Genomic DNA, 26,923 nt, shown 5'->3' with positions numbered 1-26,923 from the left:
ACTCTCTCCACAGAGGACCTCTGGAGCTCTGACAGAGTGACCATTGGGTTCTTGGTCACCTCCCTGACTAAGGCCCTTCTCCCCCGATCGCTTAGTTTAGATGGCCGACCAGCTCTTGGAAAAGTCCTGGTGGTTTCAAACTTCTTCCACTTACAGATGATGGAGGCCACCGTGCTCATTGGGACCTTCAAAGCAGCAGAAATTTTTCTGTATCCTTCCCCAGATTTGTGCCTCGAGACAATCCTGTCTTGGATGTCTACAGACAATTCCTTTGACTTCATGCTTGGTTTTTGCTCTGACATGAACTGTCAACTGTGGGACCTTATATAGACAGGTGTGTGCCTTTCCAAATCATGTCCAATCAACTGAATTTACCACAGGTGGACTCCAATTAAGCTGCAGAAACATCTCAAGGATGATCAGGGGAAACAGGATGCACCTGAGCTCAATTTTGAGCTTCATGGCAAAGGCTGTGAATACTTATGTACATGTGCTTTCTCATTTTTTTATTTTTAATGAATTTGCAAAAATCTCAAGTAAACTTTTTTCATGTTGTCATTATGGGGTGTTGTGTTTAGAATTCTGAGAAAAAAAATTAATTTAATCAATTTTGAAATAAGGCTGTAACATAACAAAATGTGAAAAAAGTGATGCGCTGTGAATACTTTCCAGATGCATTGTATGTGCCCAAAAAAAGAAGTCTGACTGCATTCTCGTACCATTGCTTGCGTACTGAAGTGTCAGCAAGGCACTGCCAAATCTAAACAGTAGCGTGGCGAATTGCTCGCATACTAAAGTGACTTTAGCAGCAGGGTGTTGCAGTCTATTAGCCAGGGAAAGTGCTGTGAAGAAGCTATCTGTTATTACGGTTCTGCCTTTGTCCAGAAATGGCTCCATAAGCTTTATGACCACAGACTTGGAAAGTCTTTACCTTGGTTTGTACATCAAAACACAGTTCTCAACAAAGTGCATGTATTCTAAATAACGATATACTGTATTATTTACCCTATACAACCCCAGGCACTTCACATGCAGATAAGGAACCTTGGCTTGAGCTGGGAGAACTTTTTTCCTGAGCTGAACTGCATCAAGGGGGGGGATGGGATAGCAGGCTGCTTGATGTGCTGATCGACACATTTACAAAACAAAAGACATTGATGGAGAGGTGCGAAGGGATTTAAGGTGGGCCGGGATTAAAAGTTTTTTCATTGGTTTTGGTAACTGAATGAGGACACTCACATATGGCAAGGGGTAGGTGCAAAACGATAAGTGCTTTTATTAAAACCAAACAGTGTTCAGAAATGCAGTGCTATCTTCTTTAACACTAGAATTACCAGAGCCTACGAAAAAACTTGTAAATCCGTCCCACCTTAAATCGCTTAAAATCGTTCACAGCTCTCCACCAGCGTCTTTTGTCATCTAAATGTGCTGATAAAAATCAGGCTGCAAGCAGCCGGCTATTCCATCCCCCCACCGACTTAGAACGTGCACAAACTTCTCCCAGCTCATGCCTTGATTGATTTTCTGGGAGTGAAGTGGAGTTTTAGAGTGGAAATAATAGATTGTTGTTTGGAACACATACATTTCATGTCTGTTCCGTTTCTACAGTAATCTGTGTAAACACATTGTTAAAACAGAAACGTTTTTTAAATTCTACTAGTAGATGACAAAATGTAGGCATAAACTATATAATGTATGAAGCCTGTCAAACAAATACTTTCACAAAAGATACAAATCTAACACAACAATTGCGCTTTTATTCAAAAATATAACTGCAGAAACTAAAAGCCATCTTAACATGCAACATTGACACCCATTTATTATGTCTGCCTCCGTGGCGCAATAGAATCAGCTGCCGACTGGGAATCAAAAGGTTGCAAGTTTGATCCTGCACTACTCCATTTTGTGAAGTAAACTGCTCTTAGTCTTACTATTTTTGAATAAAAACATACATTTGATTTCAGTCTGTAACAGCTGGTGTAATTTATGATACTTGTAAAGGTTAGCTTCGGTTTTTTTTTTTAGTCAGTTTTATTATCTCAGCCACGTTCATGAGCCCAAACACACCCCAGAATTATGTGCACGTTCTAAGTCAGTGGGGGGATGGAATAGCCGGCTGCTTGCAGCCTGATTTTTATCAGCACATTTAGATGACAAAAGACACTGGTGGAGAGCTGTGAACGATTTTAAGAAACGATTTAAGGTGGGACGGATTTACAAGTTTTTTCGTAGGCTTTTCGTGTTAAATAAATAATCCATAAAACAGTGACAGTCTGTGAGTTTAAAATCCAAATTAAAATGAGATTAAAACCAACAGCCCTCAGGTCCTTCAGTTCTATCACCCATTGCTTGCTCATCCGACGGAGACTTAAGCAGCCACGGTCCTCACCACCCAACCCCCGTTTTAGCTGCCTCCAAGTGGCGCCAGCCAGACTGCTTTGGGTCAGTTGTCCTCCTGTCTTCTTTCTCGCATCCCTGGCATACCTCGGATCCTTGGAGTAGGATGCCACCTTACCTGTTGCTTTTTATAGTGTGTCCCAGGAACTGTAGCCAGATGAAAAATGCACGCTAGTTGTACTTAAAATTCACTTGATAAACTCAACCTCTGCACCTTCTGGTGTCAAGATAAATATCTAATTTCACCTGCGTGTCAAAAAGCTGCTTGTTAATACCAACAATCTCAGTTCTTGAATGAATGTACTGTAGGTAATCAAGTTCAGATTTGCACTCTGAAGGGAGATTTTCTGATGCAGGTTATGACTTGTGAGTGCACAGGTCAAAGAACTTGCATTTTTTTAATCAAATACTGTCATCAGTCAGTGTTGATTTTTCCTGCAACTACTGAATTAAACTAATTTTAATGGATCATAGTTATTTTTTTATCCTTGCAGTTTAATTTGTCATCACAAACATGTTAATTAGAAACACTATATAACATATATATTACTAATGACCAATTATATATTTTTGTTAATACTGTACCATATATTAGTGTTGTTTTATTTTTACAGATGCAAAATGTCTAACTGCCTAAAGCAGTAAATCAAACCTTTGCTTGATCAATCCATGTAATTCTTTACAGACAAGATAAAAAAGAACACAGTGTAATCTTCACTAATATTTTTATATTTTGTTTTGCAAGCCACTTGGTGAAAATTAATTCCCATTAATTCCATGGGGATCCACATATAATTATATATATATATATATACATCCATCCATTATCCAACCCGCTATATACTAACTACGTACAGGGTCACGGAGGTCTGCTGTAGCCAATCCCAGCCAACACAGGGTGCAAGGCAGGAAACAAACCCCCCGCAGGGCACACACACACACCAAGCACACACTAGGGACAATTTAGAATCACCAATGCACCTAACCTGCATATCTTTGGACTGTGGGAGGAAACCGGAATACCCGGAGGAAACCCATGCAGAAACGGGGAGAACATGCAAACTCCACGCAGGGAGGAAACGGGAAGTGAACCCAGGCCTCCTTACTGCTGCCTTGTGCTACTCACTGTGCCACCATGCCACCCATTATGTATATATTTAAATAAAAATGAACATTTATGTTGAAAGCACATTCTTACCCCAAATAGCTCACAAATGCAAAATACACACATTGCAGATATTTGGAAGATAAGCTTTAATGTAAGCATTAACACATAATAAGTACACCTATTACTCATCATTGCACACTTGGATTCTGAGACATTATTATATAGTACTGTACATCTTATGAAAAAGACTTAGGAGTCATTACTCTTCACACCCAGAAAGTGGTCAGTAGTGATGGGCGAAACACAAATAATTTGTTATTTTTTAATAACTTTTTATAGTGAAATATATCAATTGGTTCATGAGCAGGAATAAATCATTTTAGTGAAGCTCAACTGGAGTGTTAAAGCACATGCATGAGGTTGTCAGTATCTTTCATTTTGCTGATAGATGTTTGAAGCGTATGCACAAGAAGCACCTGAATGTTGAGTCTTGACTCATTTGATTTGTGAACAATTCAGTACCCAAAAATTAGACTACCAATTCTAGTTCATTGGATTTGTGAATGAGTCACTATACCCGAGAATCAGTCTAATACTCTCCTTCGTTTGATTCGTAAATGAGTCACTATCTGGGAAGTTAGTCTAATGACTCTTGTTTATCTGAATCCTGAACAAATCATTATGTGTGTTTTCATCCTTTGTGTATGGAAACAAAGCAATGGTATATGAATTTTGTTAAAAATATAATTAATCATATATACATAATTATGTATTTATATGTAGTGTCAGGGATGCCAGGGGCCATGACCTGGCCGGGACGCCATGAGGGACCGGATGTGGGTCTGCGCCCACCCTGGATCACGTGGAGGCTGCCTTCCTGGTTGCTCTGGGGGCCACGGGTACAGAGCATGAAAGCTCCACCCTGTAGGGGCCCGTGGTCACCGCCAGGAGGCGCCCCAATGCCTTGGGGACCTGTTACCAGGAAGTGCTGGGGGGAAGACTTTGGATGATACCCGGAGAGCTGCCGGGAGGACAGCCGGCACTTCCGCCACACTGGGGCGTGGCTAGAGGAGGAATGCCGGGAACACCTGGGGCTCATCCGGGTCCTGTATAAAAGGGGCCGTCTCCCTTCATTCGAGGCTGGAGTCGGGAGGAGGAAGGACGAAGCACAGAGGAGGTGTGGAGGTGGCCCGAAGAAAGGCATTTGTGGCCAGGACTTTGTTTGGGGTTTTGTGCACGTGACTGGGGTCTGAGTGACCATTGGACTGTGTCTTAGTGACATTATATTTGTAAATAATTGTGTAAATAAACGTGTGGTGGTGATTTACAACATGTCCGCCTGTCTGTGTCCGGGCCGCGTCCACAGTAGTTATATATTGTGGCAAAGGCGCTATATAGGCGTCAACCTGACACAGACTGACAACAGAGGCACGTGTAGAAATAAACGAAAAAGTTTTTAATTTTTCTTCAGTCATGTGACACATCTCCCCGTGTCCCACTGGCCCTACATAGTCCTCAAAACACCCAAAAGCAAAAACACCCCAAACCACACTCTTCTTCCTCCACTCCTCCTCCCAGGCAGCTTCGCCCTCCTCCTCCCAACTCTGGCGCCATGAGCAGTGGCCGCAGGCTCTCTTTATAGTTTACCCAGAAGTGCTCCAGGTGGCAATTAACTTAGATTAGGTTGCACTTCTGGGTGTGGCTGAGTTGCTGGTTACTCGGGTTCAGGAAGCCTTGCAGCTCCCCCTGGTGGTGGCCACAGAGCCCAACAGGGATGAGTTCCGGTGTTCCAAGGTATTGGCCTCGATGCAACCTAGGGGGGCTGCGACCACGTGTTCCAGGGGACGTAGAGTGCACCCCATGGCTGCTCCCTTGGATCAAATGTTGAAGGGGTGTCCCAGTTGGGTATGAGTCCTGACCATCCCCCACAATATAAATGATTACAGTTTATATATTATCAGTTATATATAAATTAATAAACAATTATGTTTTTTATATATTCACACAAACATATACTATATATCAAATCTACAAATTATTAAACTGTATCATCAAATCGATTCACTTAAATGGGCAGTTCAAAATAATCAAACTGGTAAATCGAATCATCGCTTGTGTACTAAAGTAGTTAGTAAAACCAATTTGATATTGGCTTATATAGTGCACAGTGTGGAGTACAAGTAAAGAGGTCTTATTTTTAAGCTATACAACATAATTGTGAGGCCTCATGTTCAGTAATGTGCACAGTTGTGGCACTCATAACAAGAAAATGTGCCCATTGAGTAACATTCCGATGTGTTTGTAGCCTTGGTTAGCTGGTTTGAAAGTTGGAGCATTATTACATTTTGTAGTCACTTCATCAAGGAGTTTGTTATCACAATTGTGTTTATTACATATTAATAGTGAGTTATCCTCAAAAGTAACGATGATAAAAAATGTGATTACATGCATTAATTGTGTACAAAAATGTTTCTTTTTTCTTAGACAGCATATTCCAACTTAAGTAATGAAAAAATCCATGTGTTAGTTGTTCGATCTGGAGGGTCTATGGATAATTGTAGTTGATTTGTTTTTAGTATTTTTTTATAGAAATACCCAAAGAAGTTAAAATCTGTGCTGAAGTCTTACACTAAAATTGTTTGCTGCATCTGAACATGATAGAGAGCAGATCATTCTGGTGCTTTGCATATCAATTATAGTGTCAGAAAAATATCCAGTCATTATATTCTTTAGATAATGCATCTGTGAAGTTGTGTTTAATGTAACAGAAGTGCAGAGTACACGTTTAGTCACTGTAGCATAAAGTATCACTAGGTCATCTTTCATATATTTCTGCATAAGTTAAGTTGCTTTTATTTTTACTTTTATGGACAATGAACATCATGTTACTTGCCTGCTTTGATTTCAATGAGCAGGAGAAGTGAGCTGTTGTGACTGAGGTTTGCCTGACACCACATAGCTGTAGAGATGAGCACAGAAGAAGAAGGAGGTAGAAACTGAACTGTTAACATATAACAAGACTTACCCCAGCGCTCTAGTAAAAGGATGGTGCTTACCTTGTATACAGATGAAAAAAAAATCAATACTGTATTGATTAAATAAAGAATACCATTATTAGTATTTAGAAATACACATCTAACAATGCACATTCCTTATATAGTAGCACTTGGTCATTTAATTCCACCTATATCCCCACCCAATCCTGTGTCCTGCAGCGAGGTGTACTTGCTTAGCACCCATGACCACAGGCATTTTGCCATTAGGAGTGGCTGGTTGTCAAAAAGGGAAATTAGAAAAATATTTAAAATATATAATTTGAAGTAACCAATTTCAAAGTAAAAACTGAAATAGTAAACTAATGTGTACTTGAAGTTGCATTGGTTGAAATTCACCAATGGGAGATTTTGAAAATTCAAAAATGCCTAAAATGTGCTGTATTATAGATATCCAGATGAAAAAGGAACTGTCATGGCAAATTTCCTTTTAGAATTAAATTTGCAAAATTCCAATAAAATAATTTCACTGACATCTGAGTTTTTTTATACAGACAGACAGATGGACAAGGCTATTGCAATAGGTGCTCTTCATGTGCACCTCAAAAGGGACACAGTACCACAAAAAAAATCCAACAAAAAGCTACTAGGCTGATTTTAGATTTATAGGCTAACAGCCAAGTGAAGAGGTTTTCAGTTAAAGTAAACAGAAATTAGGGGGGTCCTGGTGGAAATTTTTAAAATTATGAAAAGAACTGGCTGTGCTACCAGTTTAAGACAGGTTGAAATCTAAGTAAACAATGTCATCCTCAGTGTTAAAAAATCTGTAGGAAGGCACCTGAAATTTTGAGGGGTCGGTGATATTTTGGTCAAAATTGAGCCATTACAACTACCCAAGTGAAACCTTACTTTCAGTTTCAGTCCCAATAAACAGCAAAGTAACAAGAACACTTTCTATTAAAAATTTCATATTATAAAAACCAGTCACTTGTTTAATTCATTAAGTGATGCTTCATTATTTTCTTAATAACAACTGCTCAGAAAGGGGTAATATGGATTTATCTTTTACTTTCTCTAACATAACACCTACATTAACAGATTAATAGACCCTCAGGACATATTTATACATTTTAATGCAAAATGAACACAATAAAACTTCTGAATTACTGAGCCAATGTCTAAACAAACAATATGGACTTAAAACAAAAATAAAATTTGCAATAATGCACTTATTGAATCAGAAAATTACTAAAAATAATTGTTTGAAAACTACGAAGGCTGCTATTTTTGTTCATGCTTGTATCATTTCAGTGAGGAACAGAGGAGCGATTATGATGTGCTGATGTATGAATTAGAAATCAGTGTGGTTTATCTGACCACTGACAAAGAACTATTTGTAGGCAAAAGTTAAGTAGCCCAAACAATGGGTTTAATTTGTTCTTCAGGACTATGATAGTTCAGTTAAGGAATGACATCCCCTTTTGTCTTTCTGTAGTGCCTCCAATTATTGGTAATTCCTTAGGCATCCGCCTTAGTTAGGTTAAGGGCTAGCTCAAACTATACTTCCACATTGAAGCACTGTGTGTTGTTTACCATGCCAGCAGATCTCCTCTTGAATCCTAACAGGTCAGTGTGTACTACTTTTTAGTTTTGGTCCTTTTTTTTTGTTTGTTTATTTGATTTTGTCTTTTCATTTTGGTTTTGACTAATAGTTTGTGCTTTCAATTTGGATATTGCAGTAGGTCAAGGGAAGGACATGACTCAAACAGAATGCTGAGATACCAAATGGGACAACCCAAGAAAAGAGCTGAAAATAACCGGCACATGATAGTGTAAGGGTTTCAGCTGTTGGCTTTACAGTAATATACTCTGGAGAGTGGTGTAGTCACAGGGTGAGAGCATTTATCTCCTGAATGATGCCACACTCTTATAGCTCCCAAACTCAAAGGGGTATGATCAGTTGCCCTCAATTGAGAGATACAAGAATTAGCAATCACACCCCCTGGTGGTAGCGCTTACCTCAGATAAGCCCGGAAGGTGACCCTTGAATGTGTATGCATAACATAATCTAGATTACTGGTCTTAAATGAATTACCAATTGATAGAGATTTAGATTTAAATATTGTTTTTAAATCACTCAGTTAGTAATAAGTATTTAGTGTATGCTTTTTTTTTTTTTTGGTGACCTTTGGAAGAAATTAATATTTGTTCCCAGTTTATCTTATGTTCACCTTTCCAGGTTATTAAGCTCCAACTAAAGGAAGAGTAATTGTGTGAAGAATTTTTAGAACTATTTGTTTATTTTTTAAAACCAATGCCAATTTTTAATAAAACAAGTTATGAACACATTCTGCTATCTGTGTGCCATTTTGCAGCTCCTTATGTGTTCTTATTTTTCAATAAAGAGTTGGCCCATCTTTATTATATCTGGATGAAAAGAAATGCCAAACCACGTTAGTAACCTAGATGAAAAATAAGGAGTTACAAATAGGATTAGAGTGTTAAAGCCTTTGTATGATTACTGAATCACAGAATGTGGTAAAGGGGAAAGGAAAGAAAGAAGTGTCACTTTATTATTAAACATGAACCACCCATCCAAAACTCATTCAGTTTACTGATGAAGTATTGCACAGCATTGAAAATGAAAATGTGCCCCCACAAACCGGGTGTATGTGCAGGTAGTCATCTGACATTTCAATAAGGATTATTAGAGGAATAAAACACTAGAGCTTTACACTCATTATAGGTGTTTTTTGTGTTTTTTGTAGGTGAATGAAAACAACACTAATGTTGTGAGTCATATTTTCACTAAGTCAGTTTGATAAGTGTGAAGTTCAGCACCCCATCATCAGTGTATGCTTTTTGCATTTCTATAGCACTGTGAAGTTTTCAGAAGCATCAGTATGATGACGGAAATATTCACTTAAAGCTGATATGTACTTCAAGGTCTTCTCTGCCATGACAGTTGTCAGTTTACGAAGAGGTTAAGGAAGCCAACACACCTGTTGACAGCTATTAGCTAAAATTGAACCGTCAAATGTTTAAAAGAAAAATGTTTTACAGCTTTACAATCAAATATTGTATTTACAAAATTGTATTAGATCAATTAAATTTTCCAGTTTGGATTTCATATCACAAACTGCCTGATCAAAACTAAAGTAATACATACTTAAATGGTGCAATGCACATTAACAAACAGGTACAAATTATCAAGGATCTTAATGGTTTTAAGAAATTTAAATGCCACCTAGTGGTTCACCTTTATATGAGCAGATGTAAATTCAGGCCGGTTTACCTTTACTGGATTGTAGTACTTTCTGTGCAGATTGAGGATGGATCTACTTTAAGATATCTACCATTATATGACAGTCCTAAAGGCTGACCATCTCAAAACTGTGCATTAATTACTGCGTTCGGATTTACTCTGTAATTATGAGGCAGAAGCCAGAATCTTTGTTTCAGGAATTGTTGCCATTGATGAAACATGGATCCACTTTGAATGAGGGACCAAAGACGGTCAATGGAATGGCATCATCAGCCCAAGTGAGGTTTATTGTCATACCATCAATACACATACCTTTGTACATTATACAAAGGTATAGAACTATGTTTCTCAGAACCAGAGTGCAAAATTTAAACAAAAAATAAGCCAATATAAAAATACATTGGAGTAGGAAATTTTATAAAAGGAAATGTAGAACAGGAAACAACATCTGTACAAATTAGCATCATATTAACAAAGAGCAATCCGTGATAAGAGATGTACAATGGAGATATATTAAGTGAGAATGACCTGTTGTTGTCAAAACTGATCTAATATTCTGATAGCATTTTGCTTTGAATGTGGTTCATCTAAAATAAAAAAAAAATCCACTTTAGATATAACATGAAAATATGGTATCACATTGGAAATATTCCACTTTGAAGAAACAACGAAATGTGTGTTTTTAAATTGGGCTAAATGTTTACTTTTTACACTTGAAAGTTTCATGGTTGTCCTCCTTTGCTCTGTAATATTTCACTGGGGGTAGTCTGAGGCATTGGAGACATGGCTGTATAGTTCGCATCGCCTCTAGCAAATACTTTGATGAAACTACGTTGACATCACCATTCAATGCAGTGGCCCAAGGCTGGTCTTTTGATTGGGAGAACATGCATTTAGTATAAACTTGTAGCATTGGTGATACACAAAATCGTCTGTGTAATGCTAACAGTGGTCTGGAGACGGGGAGAGGGAGAGGGGAAACATCACTTCTTTCAGGATCCAGAAGTAAGTGATTACTTATTCAGGATAAAAAAGATATATTAAGTCATGTCCATTTTCACCAAGCAAAAATGAGAGGTCATCCACACCAGTTGGAGTGGTTAAGACTAACATCACTGGGCGCTGAAGGCCCTAGATCCAGTCTATGATTTCTGCAATATTAGATTACTACTAGAACTATGTATTTTTGTCTAAGATGCATAGATATCTTATTTTCTAATACATTTTGAAGTGTGGCATCCCTACAAATAACCCCAAGTTTATGTTCTAGACCCAGTCTCCTAAATAACAAATTTCTTCATGTTTGAACAGCGAAGCCCTCTTTGTTTAATGGAACCTCTCTCAGGAGCACAGCACTAAACTGAACCTCTCCGTTTTAATTCAACATCTTCATAGATAGCCTGCTTTTATATTTGAATGCACTGCCACTTGTATTCAAATCAAAGCCCTCCATTAGACTTAACTTTATTCTTTGAAAAGTGGGTATGGTCTGCTTTTTGAGCAGATGTTGATGATTTGCAGTTAAGAACTTCTGTATTATTCAACATGACATAATTATGAATAAGCTATAAACAAACAGCCTAGCATGTAAACAAATTTAGTATTCTGTGCCCATGACATTTCCCACATAAGTCTGTGGTTCTTAAAAATCTAATCTAGTCAAGATGTACGATAGCACAGTATATAGTCATCTCTCTAGAGCAAATTGTAGAGAAATAATTTTACTCAATATCAAAAGATTTCTACAATTTTATAATACTAACTAGGGGGCTTATCGCCTGCGTGCTTCGCTCACCAACCCCACCTGCCTGCGGTACGCACCAGCCATTTCATGTCTCTGCTGCTTGTGTTGTGAAGAGGAGGGCTGAACACACTCCAAGGAGATACGGTCGTTCCTCCGAAACCCCCTTTTAAACGGTGACAAAATGGGAAACAAATAGTTTTTTTTTTTCTAGACCGTACGAACTGTATGTAAATATATATTTTTTTAGTTTTTAAGCACAAATATAGTTAATTATACCATAGAATGCACAGCATAATAGTAAACTAAATGTAAAAACATTGAATAACACTGAGAAAACCTTGAACAACAGAGAAAACTAACACTGCAATAGTTTGCGCTATAGTGCTAGGAACCGCTCGCTAAAAACACTCTTTTTTTTAATGAGTTTTAAGCACAGGGTAAAAAATGAACATGTGAAAAATCCGTAATTTAATAAACCACCAAGAAAAGTAACATTGCCACAATGCACGCTATGAACCGATCGCTGTAAACAGAACTGAAAACAAAAACAAGCCTTTTCTACCTTGTGCGTCCAGCCTTCCCTCTCTTTTCTCTCTCTTTCGTGTGTGCATGTGTCTCTTTCGTGAGCCTGGAGCACTCGCGCGCCTGGGTGTGTGTTTGCCTCTGTCTCGCGCGCCTGTGTGTGTGTGTGTTGGGCTCTCTCTCTCTTGCTCGCTCGCTCGTTGCACAGGAAATGCACAGGGAGAGACTGAACATGTGCAAACCTAAAGGTAAACTGGCTTGTTCGTATACCGAGTGTGTGGTCGTGAACCGAGGCAAAAGTTTGCCGAACTTTTTGGTCGTAAAGCGAGTTGTACGTGTACCGAGACGTTTGTGAACCAAGGATACACTGTATGTAGGTTTTAAAATAAGATGTGACATAAAAACATCACTTAAAATCTTTTTTTTTTCTTTTTTTTTTAATTTTATTACAATCCATACAAAGCAGTCAAGTTTTTACAAAAAGAAAAATTGAGTTAAGAACAGATCGATCCCCAACCCTGAGAGAGAGAGCAAGCCAAACAGCGTAAAATTTAAGGCTTATAAACATACCTAAATTAATAAATTCTCTGTGCTTTATGAACTTATTTTAAAATATTACTGATTAGATCCTGCCATGTTTTGAAAAAAGTCTGTACGGATCCTCTAACTGAGGATTTGATTTTTTCCAATTTCAAATAACATAACACATCGGTTTCCCACTGACTTAAAAGAGGAGAGTTTGGGTTCTTCCAGTTTATCAGAATGAGTCTGTGTGCCAACAGTGTAGTGAATGCAATCACAATTTGTTTGTCCTTCTCCACTTTAAGCCCCTCTGGAAGAACCCCAAACACAGCCGTTAATGGGTTAGGAGAGATTGTGAATCCAAGGCTGTCTGAAAGGTAATTAAAAAGTTTTGTCCAGAATAATGTTAATTTGGTGCAGGCCCAGAACATGTGACCCAGTGAGGCTGGGGCTTGGTTGCAACATTCGCAGGTTGGATCATGCCCTGGAAACATTTTGGAGAGTTTTAGTCGAGACAGATGTGCTTGATATATAATTTTGAGTTGTATAATTGTATGCTTTGCACATATGGAGCACAAGTGAATTCTCTGCATTGCTACTTTCCACTCCTTTTCTGATATATTAATTGAGAAATCTTTTTCCCAGTGTCCTCTTGGATCTTTGAAAGGGAAGGATTGTAAAATGATATTGTAGAGATGTAGTCTAAGTCCTTGAGATTGAGCAATATTTTTTCCAGCATGGATGAGGGTGCAAGATGAGGAAAATCTGGAAGGTTCTGTTTAACAAAGTTCCTGATTTGAAGATAGTGAAAGAAATGTGTAGCTGGAATGTTAAATTTGGAATGTAATTGTTCATAGGATGCAAAGACGTTGTCTATATAAAGATCTCTAAGCAAGTTAATTCCAAATTTTTCCAGATATTAAAACTGCATATGTTTGTGAAGGTTGAAAGAGGTGGTTCTCTTGCAGGGTGCCACAGATAGAAGCTTCTCCGTCTTAAAATGCTTTCTACATTGGTTCCAGATTCTAAGTGAGTGGAGCACAATTGGGTTATTTGTATATTGCCGATAACGTGTGTTTATTGGAGCACAGAGCAAGGAATACAAAGAAGTACTGCAGGATTTTACTTCTATTGCGGTCCATGCCTGTGTATGTTCTTCTATTTGTGTCCAGGTTCTTATCGCCTGTATATTTGCTGCCCAGTAATAAAACTGGAAGTTAGGTAGAGCCATGCCGCCTTCTGCCTTTTGTCTTTGTAGGGTCGCTCTTTTGATGCGTGGATGTTTTGAATTCCAAATAAATGAGGTTATTGTTGAATCTAATTGCCTAAAAATGATTTATTAATGTATATTGGAATGTTTTGAAATAAAAAAAGAGCTTAGGAAGAATATTCATCTTAACAGTGTTAATTCTTCCAGCTAGTGTGAGATAAAGGGTTGACCATCTATGCAAGTCTTGTTTAATTTTTTCCATGCAGACGGTGAAATTTTGTTGATATAGAGCTTTATGTTTACTTGTGATGTTTACCCCTAGGTATTTAAACTGTTCTGCAATGATAAAAGGTAGGGTATCTAATCTAATATTATATGCTTGAGAATTCACTGGAAAGAGTACACTTTTATTCAGATTAATTCTGAGACCAGAGATCTTTTGAAATTCTGTGAGTGCTGCTAAGACTGCAGGCACAGAATTTTCTGGGTCCGATATATACAGTACCATATCATCTGCGTATAATGAGATGTTCTGTTCCAGTCCTTCTCTGCTAATCCCCTTTATCTGATCAGTATTTCGACAATGTATTGCCAGTGGTTCAAGGCATCCTTGTCTAGTGCCACGTTCTAGTTTAAAGTAGTCTGAGCAAATGTTGTTGATGCAAACTGAAGCTTCTGGGTTAGTATACAGTAATTTAATCCATGCACAAATGTTCGGGCCAAACCCAAACTTCTCCAATGTAGTAAAAAGGTATTTCCATTCAATCATGTCGAATGCTTTTTCTGCATCCAATGATAATAATATTTCTGGGGTGTTTGATTTAGTTGGTGAGTATATTACATTAAACAGGCGTCAAAGATTTGAAGATAAGTGTCGGCCCCTAATAAATCCAGTTTGGTCTTGTGATATTACCGAGGGGAGCAGTTTCTCCATCCTTCTAGCTATGTTCGTGTTGGTGATTACCAAGATTGTGTTGCGCACTTCTTGCTTGTGAATTTGTTGAGCTAAAAGCTTATTAGCTTTCTCTCCATGTTCATAATAATGATGTCTGGATTTGTACATTAGTTGTTCAGTTTCTTTAGTTGTCAAGAGGTTTAATTCCGAATGTAGAGCCTGCCTCCTCCTATGTAGAGTCTTGCTTGGTAGTCTGGCGTGTTCTTCATCTATTTTAGTAATTTCGCTTTTTATCTCTGCTACTTTCTTGGCTTCGGATTTATTTCTGTGGGAAAGATATGAGATAATCTGTCCTCTTAAGAAGGCCTTAAGAGTTTCCCAGAGTATTCCTGCAGAGATCTCAGGTGATGTATTTGTCTCTAGAAAGAATTTGATTTGTTTGGATATAAATTCGTACAATTCTCATCAGCTAATAGAAGCGGGTTGAGGCACCATCTGCGGGGTGAGTGTATGGGGCTTAGTAATTTTAGCTCCAAGATCATAGGTGCATGGTCAGAAATAACAATAGCATCGTATTTGCAAGATTTAATCATAGGCAAGAAGTTATTGTCTATAAAGAAGTAATCAATCCTTGAGTAGCAATGATGTACTGGTGAGTAGAAAGAATATGTTCTTGAATTTGGGTTTAAAAACCTCCAGGGGTCTGATAAGTTGTGATCAGTTATAAACTTTGTAATTATCTTTGCGTGTTAGATGCCTTCCCCTGTGGAGAAGTCCTATCTAAAAGTGGATTTAGAACACAATTAAAGTCCCCAGCCATTATATTAGTGTTCAGATTGGGAATGGATGCAAATAAATTTTGTATAAATTCCTTATCATCAACATTAGGTGCATAAACATTTATCAAAATCATTTTACAGTTAGATAAGTCTCCCATGACCATTACATATCTCCCTTCAGGATCCAATACTACATCTGATGCTACAAATGGTACTGTTCTATGTATGAGAATTCCCACACCTCTAGTTTTCTTTGTAAAACTAGAATGGAACATTTGGCCAGTCCAGTCTTTTTGCAGCCGGAACTGATCCTTGCTTAGTAAGTGGGTCTCCTGTAAAAATACTATTTTAGCATTTAGACCTGTTAGGTGAGAGAGTACTTTCTTTCTCTTTAATTCGTGATTCAGGCCTTTAACATTCCAGCTTACGAAGTTAACTGTCCCATCATGGAGACACTGATTCTGAGTTTTTGATGTCATTTTATAGTCTTAACTGGAAGTGAGACAGCTTCGCCTTAATTTCCTATTTCCCCTAGAGTTGTTGCCATGCAGCTTATTATTACGTTGGTAGTTATAATTATAAAGATTAATAGGATAGATTAGGTATAGATCAAGCCTGCTCTCTTTCTCTCCCCCCTTAACCCCCACCCTCCCTTTTTGCCTCCCCAAGTGAGGCTAAAACCCACTTCACGCAGTCCCAGTCCTCTGACATACCCAGAGACAGAGCACGTCCAAAGCAAAACAAGCCCCAATGCAGCAGCGCTTTAGGGTTAAAAGATAGAGATATCTATTACCAATATAGTCTTTAAAAAAGAAAAAAATAATAATTTTGCACTTAAAATTATATATAGTCTTCAGCAATTTTAGTGCATTAAGATGATACACCCAGATAATAAACCCGGTGATGGTGTTAAAATGTGTCCAGAATAAGCATAACAAGTCTTAATGCAGCAATAACAATGACAATAAACCAAGGGTCTCGTTTAGGGTACAGATGAAATAATTAGAAAAAAAGAAAAAGTAATTAAGCACAATAAAACATAAACAGATAGCCCTAGTAATACTAAGTAATAATGAGAATATATGCTGATAAAAACCCGTATTTTAAAACGAATAGATCAGACAGTAGATTATTAATCCTTGCTTTATCATTAACCGCCATGACTCACTATTATGTATCAGAATAGTCCCGGGATCAGCTTTCTTAATTCCTTTTCTGCTTCTTCCTTGCTAGCGAAGACATAGAATTGACCCTGCCATTCCACTTTCAGTTTTGCCGGATACAAGAGGCTGTATTTGACGCTGGCTTGCCGTAACCGCTGTTTAATGTTGTAGAAGCTTAGTAGCTGTTGCTGGAGAGAAGTCCAGGAAGATACGAATGTGGTTATTTTCATATATAATATCTTCCTTGTTTCTGAGGAGTGCCATCACCTGTAGCTTAAATGATAATCTTTCAAAACGAACTATAAAAGATCTGGGTCTGGGTCTAAAATTGTTTGATCCGCGTACGCGGTAAGCGCTGCTATCTCAGATTCTGCTTTAAAGTCGTCCCCGATTATTTTAGAAAAAAGTTCAGCTGTGAATTTCACAGGGTTTGAACTTTCTCGATTCTCAGGCAGACCTTCAATTCTGACGTTATACCTTCTACTTCCATCTTCCAAAGCAGCCAGTCTGTCTCTGAGTTTTTTGCATTCGGAGCTGACATTTTCTGCTTTTTCTTCAGCACTGGTAGCTAAATTTTTGGCTAATTCAATCCTAGTCGTGAATGTCTCCTTGAGATCCTCCAATTGATCAGTGAGCGTTTCAGTTTTACCCAGCACCTGTCGCATCTCACTTGCATTTCTTTTCGCAGCCTTTCCATTGCCTGTTGCAGCATCAGCCGTTGCGTTTTGTTTGCTTGTTGCAACTCCTGCCGCTGCATTTCATTTGCTTGTTGCCATTTCTGTTTCAATTCCTGTTTCAGTCTCTCATGTGCCTTTGCCCTTGCTTTCTCATTTGCCTTCTCGGTTTTCTTTATATCTTGTATGAGCTCAGCGAGCATCACCTCCAGTTTAGACATTTCAATTGTGCTTTCTTGTACTGTAGGTGAAGCGTCAGGCTCTACTGTAGCCGGTGTTCCCGCTATACCCGGCTCGTGTGGAGTAATTGAGATTGCGGACTGTAGGGCCTTTTCCAGTTTCAGGTGTTCTTCTCCGATCAGCGAGCTTTTGAGATCTGCACTCACGATCGCACATTCGCTCCCCTTTTCACTCTCAGCTGGCGACGATGTAGCGGACCTTGGTCCCGAAGAGTCTGTACTTTCGCCCAACTGATCCAGGTCTCTCTCTGAAAGGCCGTATCTTGACCTAGGGCTTGCTGATCTTAGCTTGGGTGCAGCTTTAGTTTTCGATTCTTTCGGACCCCCTTTCATGCTGGCCATGTTTATATATGCTTACATATATACTGTAGCAGTCTCCTTGGGTTGAATAGATACAGGATATCTCAGGATAATAAGCAAATAATATGAAAAATAACACCGCTGCTAGCGGAGCTCCACTTCAGACGTCCATCTCTCGCATCGGACGAGACCCAACCTCCACAAAACATCACATAAAATCGTTGCACTTTTATGCTTAGGATTTTATATACAGTATATAGAGTAGATAACTGTGCCAAGTTTAATTCAGACTGAATGATTCATTTTTCAGTTAAAAGCATTCAAATCCTGATGCACACACACACAGACGTCACTCCAAAAGTGATCAGATCATGTTCAGGGATTTGAAACAACTAACAAATCCTCTGTAAGCTCAAAGGCTGCATCACATAATTCTGCTTTGACTGTATGGGGAAGTGAAAATGACATGTAACATATACTAATTACAAAATACTATGAAGATCTCAAACACAACCAATAAAGGAATTTTATACTTTAACAATGAATATGAATATTAAATAAAAATAACATGTAAATTAAAATAACATGAAAGCAAATCAAAGCAAAATATATGGATCACTGAATACGTTTACTCACTGGCTGTTAAATATATCAGGGATTTGAATTTTAACAGAGTTTACAAATATGATCAAACCCTTTTTTTGATTTTTATTGTGTTATAAAGTAAATTATTAAGACATTTTCTAGTAAAAATTCTGTATATGTTATCTAAATGATTGCAATGTTATCAAAATGGTTGCAACTTCCTGGTTGCTTTTATGATTTGTTCAAAATGCTTTAGTTCTTATTTAAAGCAGCCAGAGTCTTGGCATGCGTTGACTTGAATTTTGCCAGACTGGTCTGATGCTAATCACTGGGGTGCAAGTGGGTCACTGAATTAAAGGGTCCTGATGTCAAATCTGGCCACTTAAAAAGACAAGATCTTGGTATACACCAAAATGATTAAATATACCGACTACTGGAGCTGGACATATTTTGTATAACTAGTCCCAAGTGTTTAATTAACATCTTGTTTTTATTTCCTAAAAATTGCTAGGGAATTTATTGTGCTATTGTAAATAGGCAGCCCTTGCTAACTTGCAACAAATGCTGTGTAGGAGTGAGGTAATCCCAATAATAATATCCACAGGGAATGGTCAGACCAGGAATCAATTACCTAATCTGTCTGCAGAGCCAAAATCATGTCACATGATCAATGAACCGTGTGTCTGAAATGTGGATAATTATGTGCCTCACCACTGAGATATGGAAATATTGGTTTACAGCCTTATCTGACGATTAAACAATGCAGGGGTCAAATTATTTTACTGCCTCCTTGTGTACCTTTCCTCCTGAAAATTCACAGTTGACAATTTTTATTGCTGACATGGTTTGTTTTACTACGGGCCCAGTTATCACTGCACTCTTTTCTAAATGACAGATTGGCCATGCAGTTTCACGAGCATTTCAATTAATACAGTAAGCTGATAGCTAAATTAGGAATGAAGCAAAAACAGATCGAGGTTCAGTTAAACATTTACCCTTTGTGGCCCCCGGCCGGGACGCCCAGGAGGACGTGAGGAGGGCTTGTGCCTCCTCCAGACCGCGAGGGGGCGTCCGTCCTGGTTCTGTTGGGGGCCACGGGTTGAGGGCATGGAAGCCCTTCCCTGTAGGGGCCCGTGGTCACCGCCAGGCGCCGCCCCGATGCCGGTTTATCCCGTGCGGTTGCCGGTCGGGGCTGGAGCCCGCCGGACGCTTGAGGACTGGAGGAGGCGAGTGCCTCCTCCAGACAGAGTGGGGCGTCCGTCCTGGTTAGGCAGGGGCCTCGGTACAGGGCTTCAAGCCCAGCCCTGTAGGGACCCGTGGCCACCGCCAGGCGGCGCCCGTGCCTAATTATCCGGGAGCCCGCACTTCCGCCACACCAGGAAGTGCCGGGGGGAAGACTTTGTGTGGCACCCGGAGAGCTGCCAGGAAGACAGCCGACACTTCCGCCACGCTGGGGCGTGGCTAAGGACGGAACACCTGGGGCTCATCCGGGAGCCTTATTTAAGGGGCCGCCTCCCTCCAGTCATTGGTGGAAGTCGGGAGGAAGCGGACTGAGCTGGAGAGCGAGGACAGGAGGCGGCCAGGAAGCAAGGCACAGAACTGTGGGCCCTGGACTTGGGGGAATTAGTGCTGGAGGCACTGGGGTTGTGAGTGCACGTGACTTTCATGATTATTGTACATAGTGTAAATAAACAGTGTGATGGGTGAGAAAATGTTGCCCGTCTGTCTGTGCCGGGGCCAGCGTTCACACCTTTTATTTCTTGGAATATATTGCATGGTTGCAACATTTTAATAACAACCAAATTTAAGGAAACAGATCTAGATAATATTCAAATCTCCAAAATTCAATCAACCATTCTGAAGTTATCCGATATGTTTTGCTCTGTTCTTAGCAAAGCATGCCAAAGAAACCAAAAGAATTTTTGTGTTATTAAATGAAATAAAAATTACTAACAAACTTAATTCAGATATAATAACTACTAAACATCAAAGTAAATTTAATAAATACATTAAAACTGATCCATCACAGGGTCCCCTGACTTACACATTCACAATGACACATAAGGGTCAATCTAAAATCACCAGTTAATCTGACTTCCACATCTTTAGGGGTAGGAGAGGGAAACTCAGAGAGAATGTGCAGACTTCACAAGGAGGACAGGACTACTACTCACTGCACCACCGCTCCATTCTAGAGTATATTTCACCTAAAAATGACTTCCACTTATTACCTGAAGATCTAATAAGGTCTAACTCTTAGCGTTGTCTCAAATCATCTAGTGCTTCACAGTTTTAAAAACACTAGTATATTTTTGAAATTGTATCTAGGTCTTTATTTTAAACAAGAAAGTGTAATTTCTGTATTAAAAAATAAGGGACAGTTAGAAAAGTTGGCCAATTTTTAATTAGTCTTGAAAATGAAGTAATTGAAACAATGTATTAATGGCTCGGTTGTTCAAAGAATGCCAATATGTTGGCAAAACAGAAACAGAAAAGTGTGCACATGACAGTAAAATATCAACCTTCAAACGACACTGACACAACTATTACGTTCATAGTGTGTGTAGAACCACTGGATTTCTACTTTATTGGCTGTAATTAATTGTAACTGACACAGAGGGGGAATTAATATTGGATTTCCTTTCCATGGCTAGTGGAGTGGATATTAGATCATTTCTCTCTGATTCCTTTCATAGTCTCATTGAATGTTATGTGTATTTGTTACCGCTTTTGTAGATTTGAAAGTTAGGTAGCACCATGTCGCTGATCTACTTTATATGAATTTTTTTCTATTATATATTTTTGCCACAATCTGAATTTTTCTCATCTTATTTTAAAGTTAAATGCACCCTGCAGTTTAAGTGAAATGTTTAATTGATGTCTGAGCATTGTGTGGATTTTCACATAAGCACTGACTATCGCACATTCTTGCTTATCATGGCCATGGACAATGCCAACGGACTACATTGGTCGAGCATGCAAGTAGAATTTCTCTGTACATGTGACAATGCAACACCAACTATGACTACTACTACTTTAGAGCTCTGAAAAAACAGAATATTTTTGGTCAGGTTCTACCCTTACAATCTGAATGACTAAAGATTCAGAGTCAATAGCAATTTAAAACTAGTGATAAATACAATCCTGACAGGTTACACTATCTAAAATAAAGAAGTAAGAATTTATATTATTTACAAATATGGAATCTTCCAGGCTGGTGGATAATAATTGAATTCATGCAGTTATGTTTGGTTCATGCCAAGAGTTACGTAATGTGATGAACAATAACCACATTCAGCTACTCTACCAAAGGCTTTTTTGCGTTCCATGGTAACAAGACCTCAAGAAGCTTTGTTGCTGCCAATACAAACTGTATATTAATTTAGACATATCTAAAAAATGTAAGAGTAATTATGTACCCTTAAAATGGTATGGTTTTGTAAAATAATTAAGTGAAGCACTTTTTCTATTCTGTTTGTGACATTTCTTCTAGAATCTACATTCTAAAAGTAGATCTAGAAGTTGACAAAGAGTTTTTCCTCTTTGGTTTCAAACAACCTAAATAAATTTAACAAAGCTAATTTAATGATTGTCTTCAATATAATTAGTTTGGGTAGCTAAATGGCCTGTAGCTTTTCTCTCTCTGTAAAGCATCCACATTTTCAGAGAATGATAAAAGTTTATCTGGCTCATTTATACTAATGCCTGCAGTTGTAGTATTTCTGTTCTAGTCACCCATATTTAATAATTTCTCCTTACTAATTTGGAGTCTGTTTTGCTATATTCATCTGTGATTACAGGGACACATCAATGCACTGAATGACAAATTCCCTGATGGCTCATGAACAGTTCTCAATCTTCTCACCAATTTATTTTTTAATTCTTTCCTCCTCTTTTTATTACCTGCAACTTTAGTCTGCTTTAAAAATATTAGGGAAATGAGTACAACGAGTTTTAACTTGATACTTCTTTCTCCATTAAAGGAATTCACTCTATAACTCTACACCTTACTTTGAAAGTCTTCTTCCAAACCTGTTTCTCTACTGTAAAACTAGTCATATAATCTTCTTTTAAACTTTTTTCTCTTTGTCTTTGAATGTCATTTTTAGGAATATTTATTCATTTTCTAGGACCTACAATCATCAACACAGGTTTAACCGTGTAAGCAACATTCAACGATCCTTTCACGTAACTTTGCTTTGTCAGCTGCATCCATTTGGTGCGATCGATCGATCGATAGATAGTGTCAGGGATGCCAGGGGCGACGACCTGGCCGGGACGCCTTGAGGGACCGGAAGAGGGCATGTGCCCATCTGGGATCACGTGGGGGCCACCAACCTGGTTGCTTTGGGGGCCACGGGTCACTTGGCTTGGAAGCCCAACCCTGTAGGGGCCCGTGGTCACTGCCAGGGGGCGTCCCAATTCCTTGGGAACCCTGGACCTCAGCACTTCCACCACACCAGGAAGTGCTGGGGGGAAGAAAGCAGGGACACCCGGAGAGCTTCCGGGAGTACAGCCAGCACTTCCACCACACAGGGGCGTGTTGGCAGGTGACTGCCGGAACCCATCTGAAGCACATCCAGGTGTTAATCAAAGGGGCCGCCTCCCTTCATTCAAGGCTGGAGTCGGGTGGAAGCAGGACGAAGCAGAGGAGAGTGTGGAGGTGGCCCAAAGAAGAAGGCAGTGTGTTGGCCAGGACTTTAGGGACTTGGGGTTTGTGCACTTTAAATTGTAAATAACAGTTGTAAAATAAACGTGTGGTGGTGGATTACAACATGTCTGCCTGTCTGTGTCCGGGCCACGTCCACAATAGATAGATAGATAGATATTACTACATATAGCATATTCTAAAAAGTTAATAAAAGAATTTGTTTTTTTGAAGACATAGTTCTGATGGAGACAGGTGAATATAGATGTGTATAATTAAATGTACAAATACTCCTGATTTAGTAAAATTTCTATAAATGCTGCACTTCTTATTCTTTCTTATTTAATTTTCTCAACTTGGCCTGGTTTTTTGGAACTTGAGTGGGTATGTTGATTCCTCACTGTTCTTGCTGGCTGCCTCATGATGGAGATGTGATGTTGGGTTTTATATTTTTCTTGCTGTTTACTTAGTGATTATTTATTTAATTAATTTCTTATTATGGAATTAAAAAAACTGATCACACTTATAGCTGCTCATTCTTATGATAGTTAATTGATCTGGCAGCATTGCTTTATACACAAACACAGAAGCTCTTCAAGCTTTTTTCAGTCTCACTTTAATTTAGGTATCCCTTATAGCTGTTAAATGTCTATAAACATTATGAAGTTTACTAATAAAATTACTTAAAATTATTTAAAATTACTATTATAAATCATGAAACTCTTGAAGTATGCTACTGTTATTTTTTATATCATGTTAAAACAGCTCACAGCACACTTTATAACATGCAGACTGTCAATAGTCTGTCATAATGGACACTAAAGTGTTACCCTTTTTTCAGTGGCTGGTTCCATGATTTTTCATTAATCTTAAAAACAGACCGTTGTAATTTCAGTCTTGATGCAAACGTATTGTATACCTGCCGCTCCAGAGTCACCCTTTGGAGTGAGGGATGTGTATGCACATGTACAGATGATATGTGGCTGGTGAAACAACTGAACTCTGTTAATATTCAGCATTTTACTTCATTACAAACAAATTAAAAGTAACATCTTACAATGTTCAAAATGTCCCTTTATTTGTGAAGCTGTTAAGTAATTGTTTCCAGTAAAAAGTCATTTCATAACTGATGGTCGAATTTTCTCACAATTTTTTTCTTAATATTCACATCTGAAGAACTTACAATTGGTGCTTTACAGTGCTGGTTTGCATAGAGCAAGTTTTAATGGGTAGCTGCACTGTAAGTTAAGAGGGAGCTGGTTTTCTTTACTTGCTTAACATATTTCCAGTTTCAAAGATATTTGTTTTTTAACGTCATATAAATGTCCCATTTTCTTTGCTTTGAAAAGCAGTTTACAAAAATTATGCTTTTTTATCTGTACATATTTATTATTTATTTTTTAATTCAAACAATATTCTGCTTTGCTTTCTCAGGGTTGGAGTGCCAAAGGCCAAAGCACCAGAATTCAAGTGAGAATGATATTGAAGTCATCTCCACCGGAACGCCTGACAGCCCTGAGCTGTACATGAAGGGGACGACCCCTCCAGATCTTACTCCTGACCAGAGCCCAATGCCCAGTAGGCATTCTTCTCCACCCTCCAGCCCCCTAAAGTCCTTACATCACACCAAGAATGCCAGGTTCTTGCGGCAAGCTGCAGTGGATGATGAACGGGGGGCTGGGGAAATTCAGGTGCTCCTTGAAGGAAGGAGCGCTGGAGCAGGAGGGGAACATTTAAGACCCAATAGTTGGAGTGAGGAGAAGCGGCCGGCACCAGGCAATACCACCAGCAGAGGGGGAAGCCGAGGAAGCAGTCGTTCCAATACACCATCAGTAAAAGACGATGCAAGAACCCGGAGCAGCAATGGTCACAAACACGTATCCACCAATCATAAGCCTCGAGAGCGATGGGCAGACTGCCCAACCACGGTTTCATGGACTTCCCATCGCACCCATTGTGAAACATTGGCCAGCTCTCGTCTTCTTGAGCAAGATGAGGAAAAACTGAGCAACTATGAAATGGAGATGAAGCCACTTAAAAGAATGGATTCTTATATGCAAGAAACACACTCTCAAAAACATTATGGCAATCGCAATTCGCCAGTCCCTGCAGAGGATTACCATTCTGAAAACAGGGCCTTTGGGGTTCAAAGACTGAGACCCAAGTCCCAGAACAAAGAGAATTTCAGACCTGCCTGTGTTTCTGAGCCCACAGTTCAAAAGCTTGACAGCTTGAGACTGGGGGATAAGATTGATTCTCGGCCTCTGAGGAGGGATTTGACCCTCTCTCCGCCCCAGAAATCTTTACCCATTGCACTAGAGCACGATGAGGAAAATTTAATTGAAATGAAATCCAGTTCAGTAAGTATTTTATTTTCGTACAACACTGACGCATGAGAAAAGAGTACAATGCCGTACAAGTAAGATGTATGGTTTATTTGAGGTATGGCTTATCTGATTTGTGCTTCAGAATGCAATATTTCCTTTATTTCATTTTTTTGGGGATGACTTGTTTGTTTTTTCTATGGATATCTGGTTGTCTTATTAAACCATATAATGAAAAGCTGTATCATCCTTCGAAAGCAAAATGGAAATCACATCATTTTAACTTTAATTTTAAATTATTTGCAAGAGGATGGAGATCAAGCATGCCAATTATCTTGTGAAGTCATTGAATCATAATCATCTGTGTAGTCTCTTATTTATCGCTGCTCATCTAAGTTAATATTTCTCATTTTAACTTAACAATTGATCAAGATTCTACAGGCAAGTGAACATCATATTGAGTTTCCAGAATGGTTTCTTCTCAGGTAGATATCTAGTAAATCTAATAGCTTACCTGTACAAATTTTATGGTAGAATTCTGTGGAAGGGTACAGTACTTACAGTGCAATACAGATACTTACACAAACCTGACATAAAACATCCTGCCAAGGCATGAATTTGTATCGTACAGTCAAACCGTCCAGTGGCATATTTATTTATGAGTTGGCATATTTAGTACCTAGAATATCCTGTATGGATATATATTGGAGTCATCTGCTTACAATTGAATTTTTCTTTTTTTTTAACTTCAGAATTATAAATAAGAATTGTTTTTTCATCTAAACTATTTTTATTTCTAGTCTGCTAATAGGAAACAAAATTGTTAAATAATTTCCTTTTTTACTCTTTACTCTTTTTTAATATTGTAGTAACGCACCATTACAATATTTAGCAATGACAGAGCTGCTAGATTTTAAATGTATAATATTGTGCAAAGCCTATCCCTGCCCTTACTATTATTTTTGTGTAAATCAGCTGAAATGACGTTTTATTTAGATAGGAATGTATACTTAGATGGCAGCCTAGAGATTTCCTTGAAAAAAGGTTAAGTGCTGGATTGGGGATTACAAGAAAAGCTCCTTCCTTCTTGCTAATTAATGACCCTGGATGTACAGCAGAAGAACAATTTCACAGAAATATTATGGAAAAATGGCTGCAGTATTAAAATGAAGAAGTAAATTCAGCACCAATATTTACCATTGTAAATATTGACAAAAGATCATTATTCTAACTATACAGTGTTGAGGCCAAAAATATTGGCACTGCTGCAATTTTTTCAGATAATGTATCAATTCTTCCACAAAATGTATGACTTTACTAAATGATTGGTGTTAATATATGTTGTGAACTTGACCCGGACACAGACAGGCGGACATCGTTTTTTCCACCACACACATGTTTATTTACAATTATGTACAAAAGTCAGTGCACAAACCCAGTGCCTCCAGCACCGATCCCCCAAAATCCAGGCCTCTCACAATCTCTCTTGCCCTTCTTCTGGCCGCCTCCAGTCCTCTCTCCAGCTCCGTCCTCTTCCACCCGACTTCCGCTACTG

At 38.6% G+C, this 26,923-nt stretch overlaps 1 protein-coding gene across 1 annotated transcript in view; it reads left to right on the top strand.

The window, feature by feature from the left end:
* The window catches only part of jph3b (junctophilin 3b), a 384,320-nt gene that overhangs the window by 316,206 nt on the left and 41,191 nt on the right, over positions 1-26,923 (top strand). The window contains exon 4 of the mRNA XM_039763533.1: positions 24,479-25,404. Coding sequence (XP_039619467.1) covers positions 24,479-25,404 — 926 coding nt within the window. The remainder of the gene's footprint in view (positions 1-24,478; positions 25,405-26,923) is intronic.

The sequence above is a fragment of the Polypterus senegalus genome, chromosome 9 (assembly GCF_016835505.1).
Source record: "Polypterus senegalus isolate Bchr_013 chromosome 9, ASM1683550v1, whole genome shotgun sequence".
Taxonomy (NCBI): domain Eukaryota; kingdom Metazoa; phylum Chordata; class Cladistia; order Polypteriformes; family Polypteridae; genus Polypterus; species Polypterus senegalus.
The sequence above is the reverse complement of the archived record's forward strand: the minus strand, read 5'-3'. Positions and strand labels throughout refer to the sequence as shown.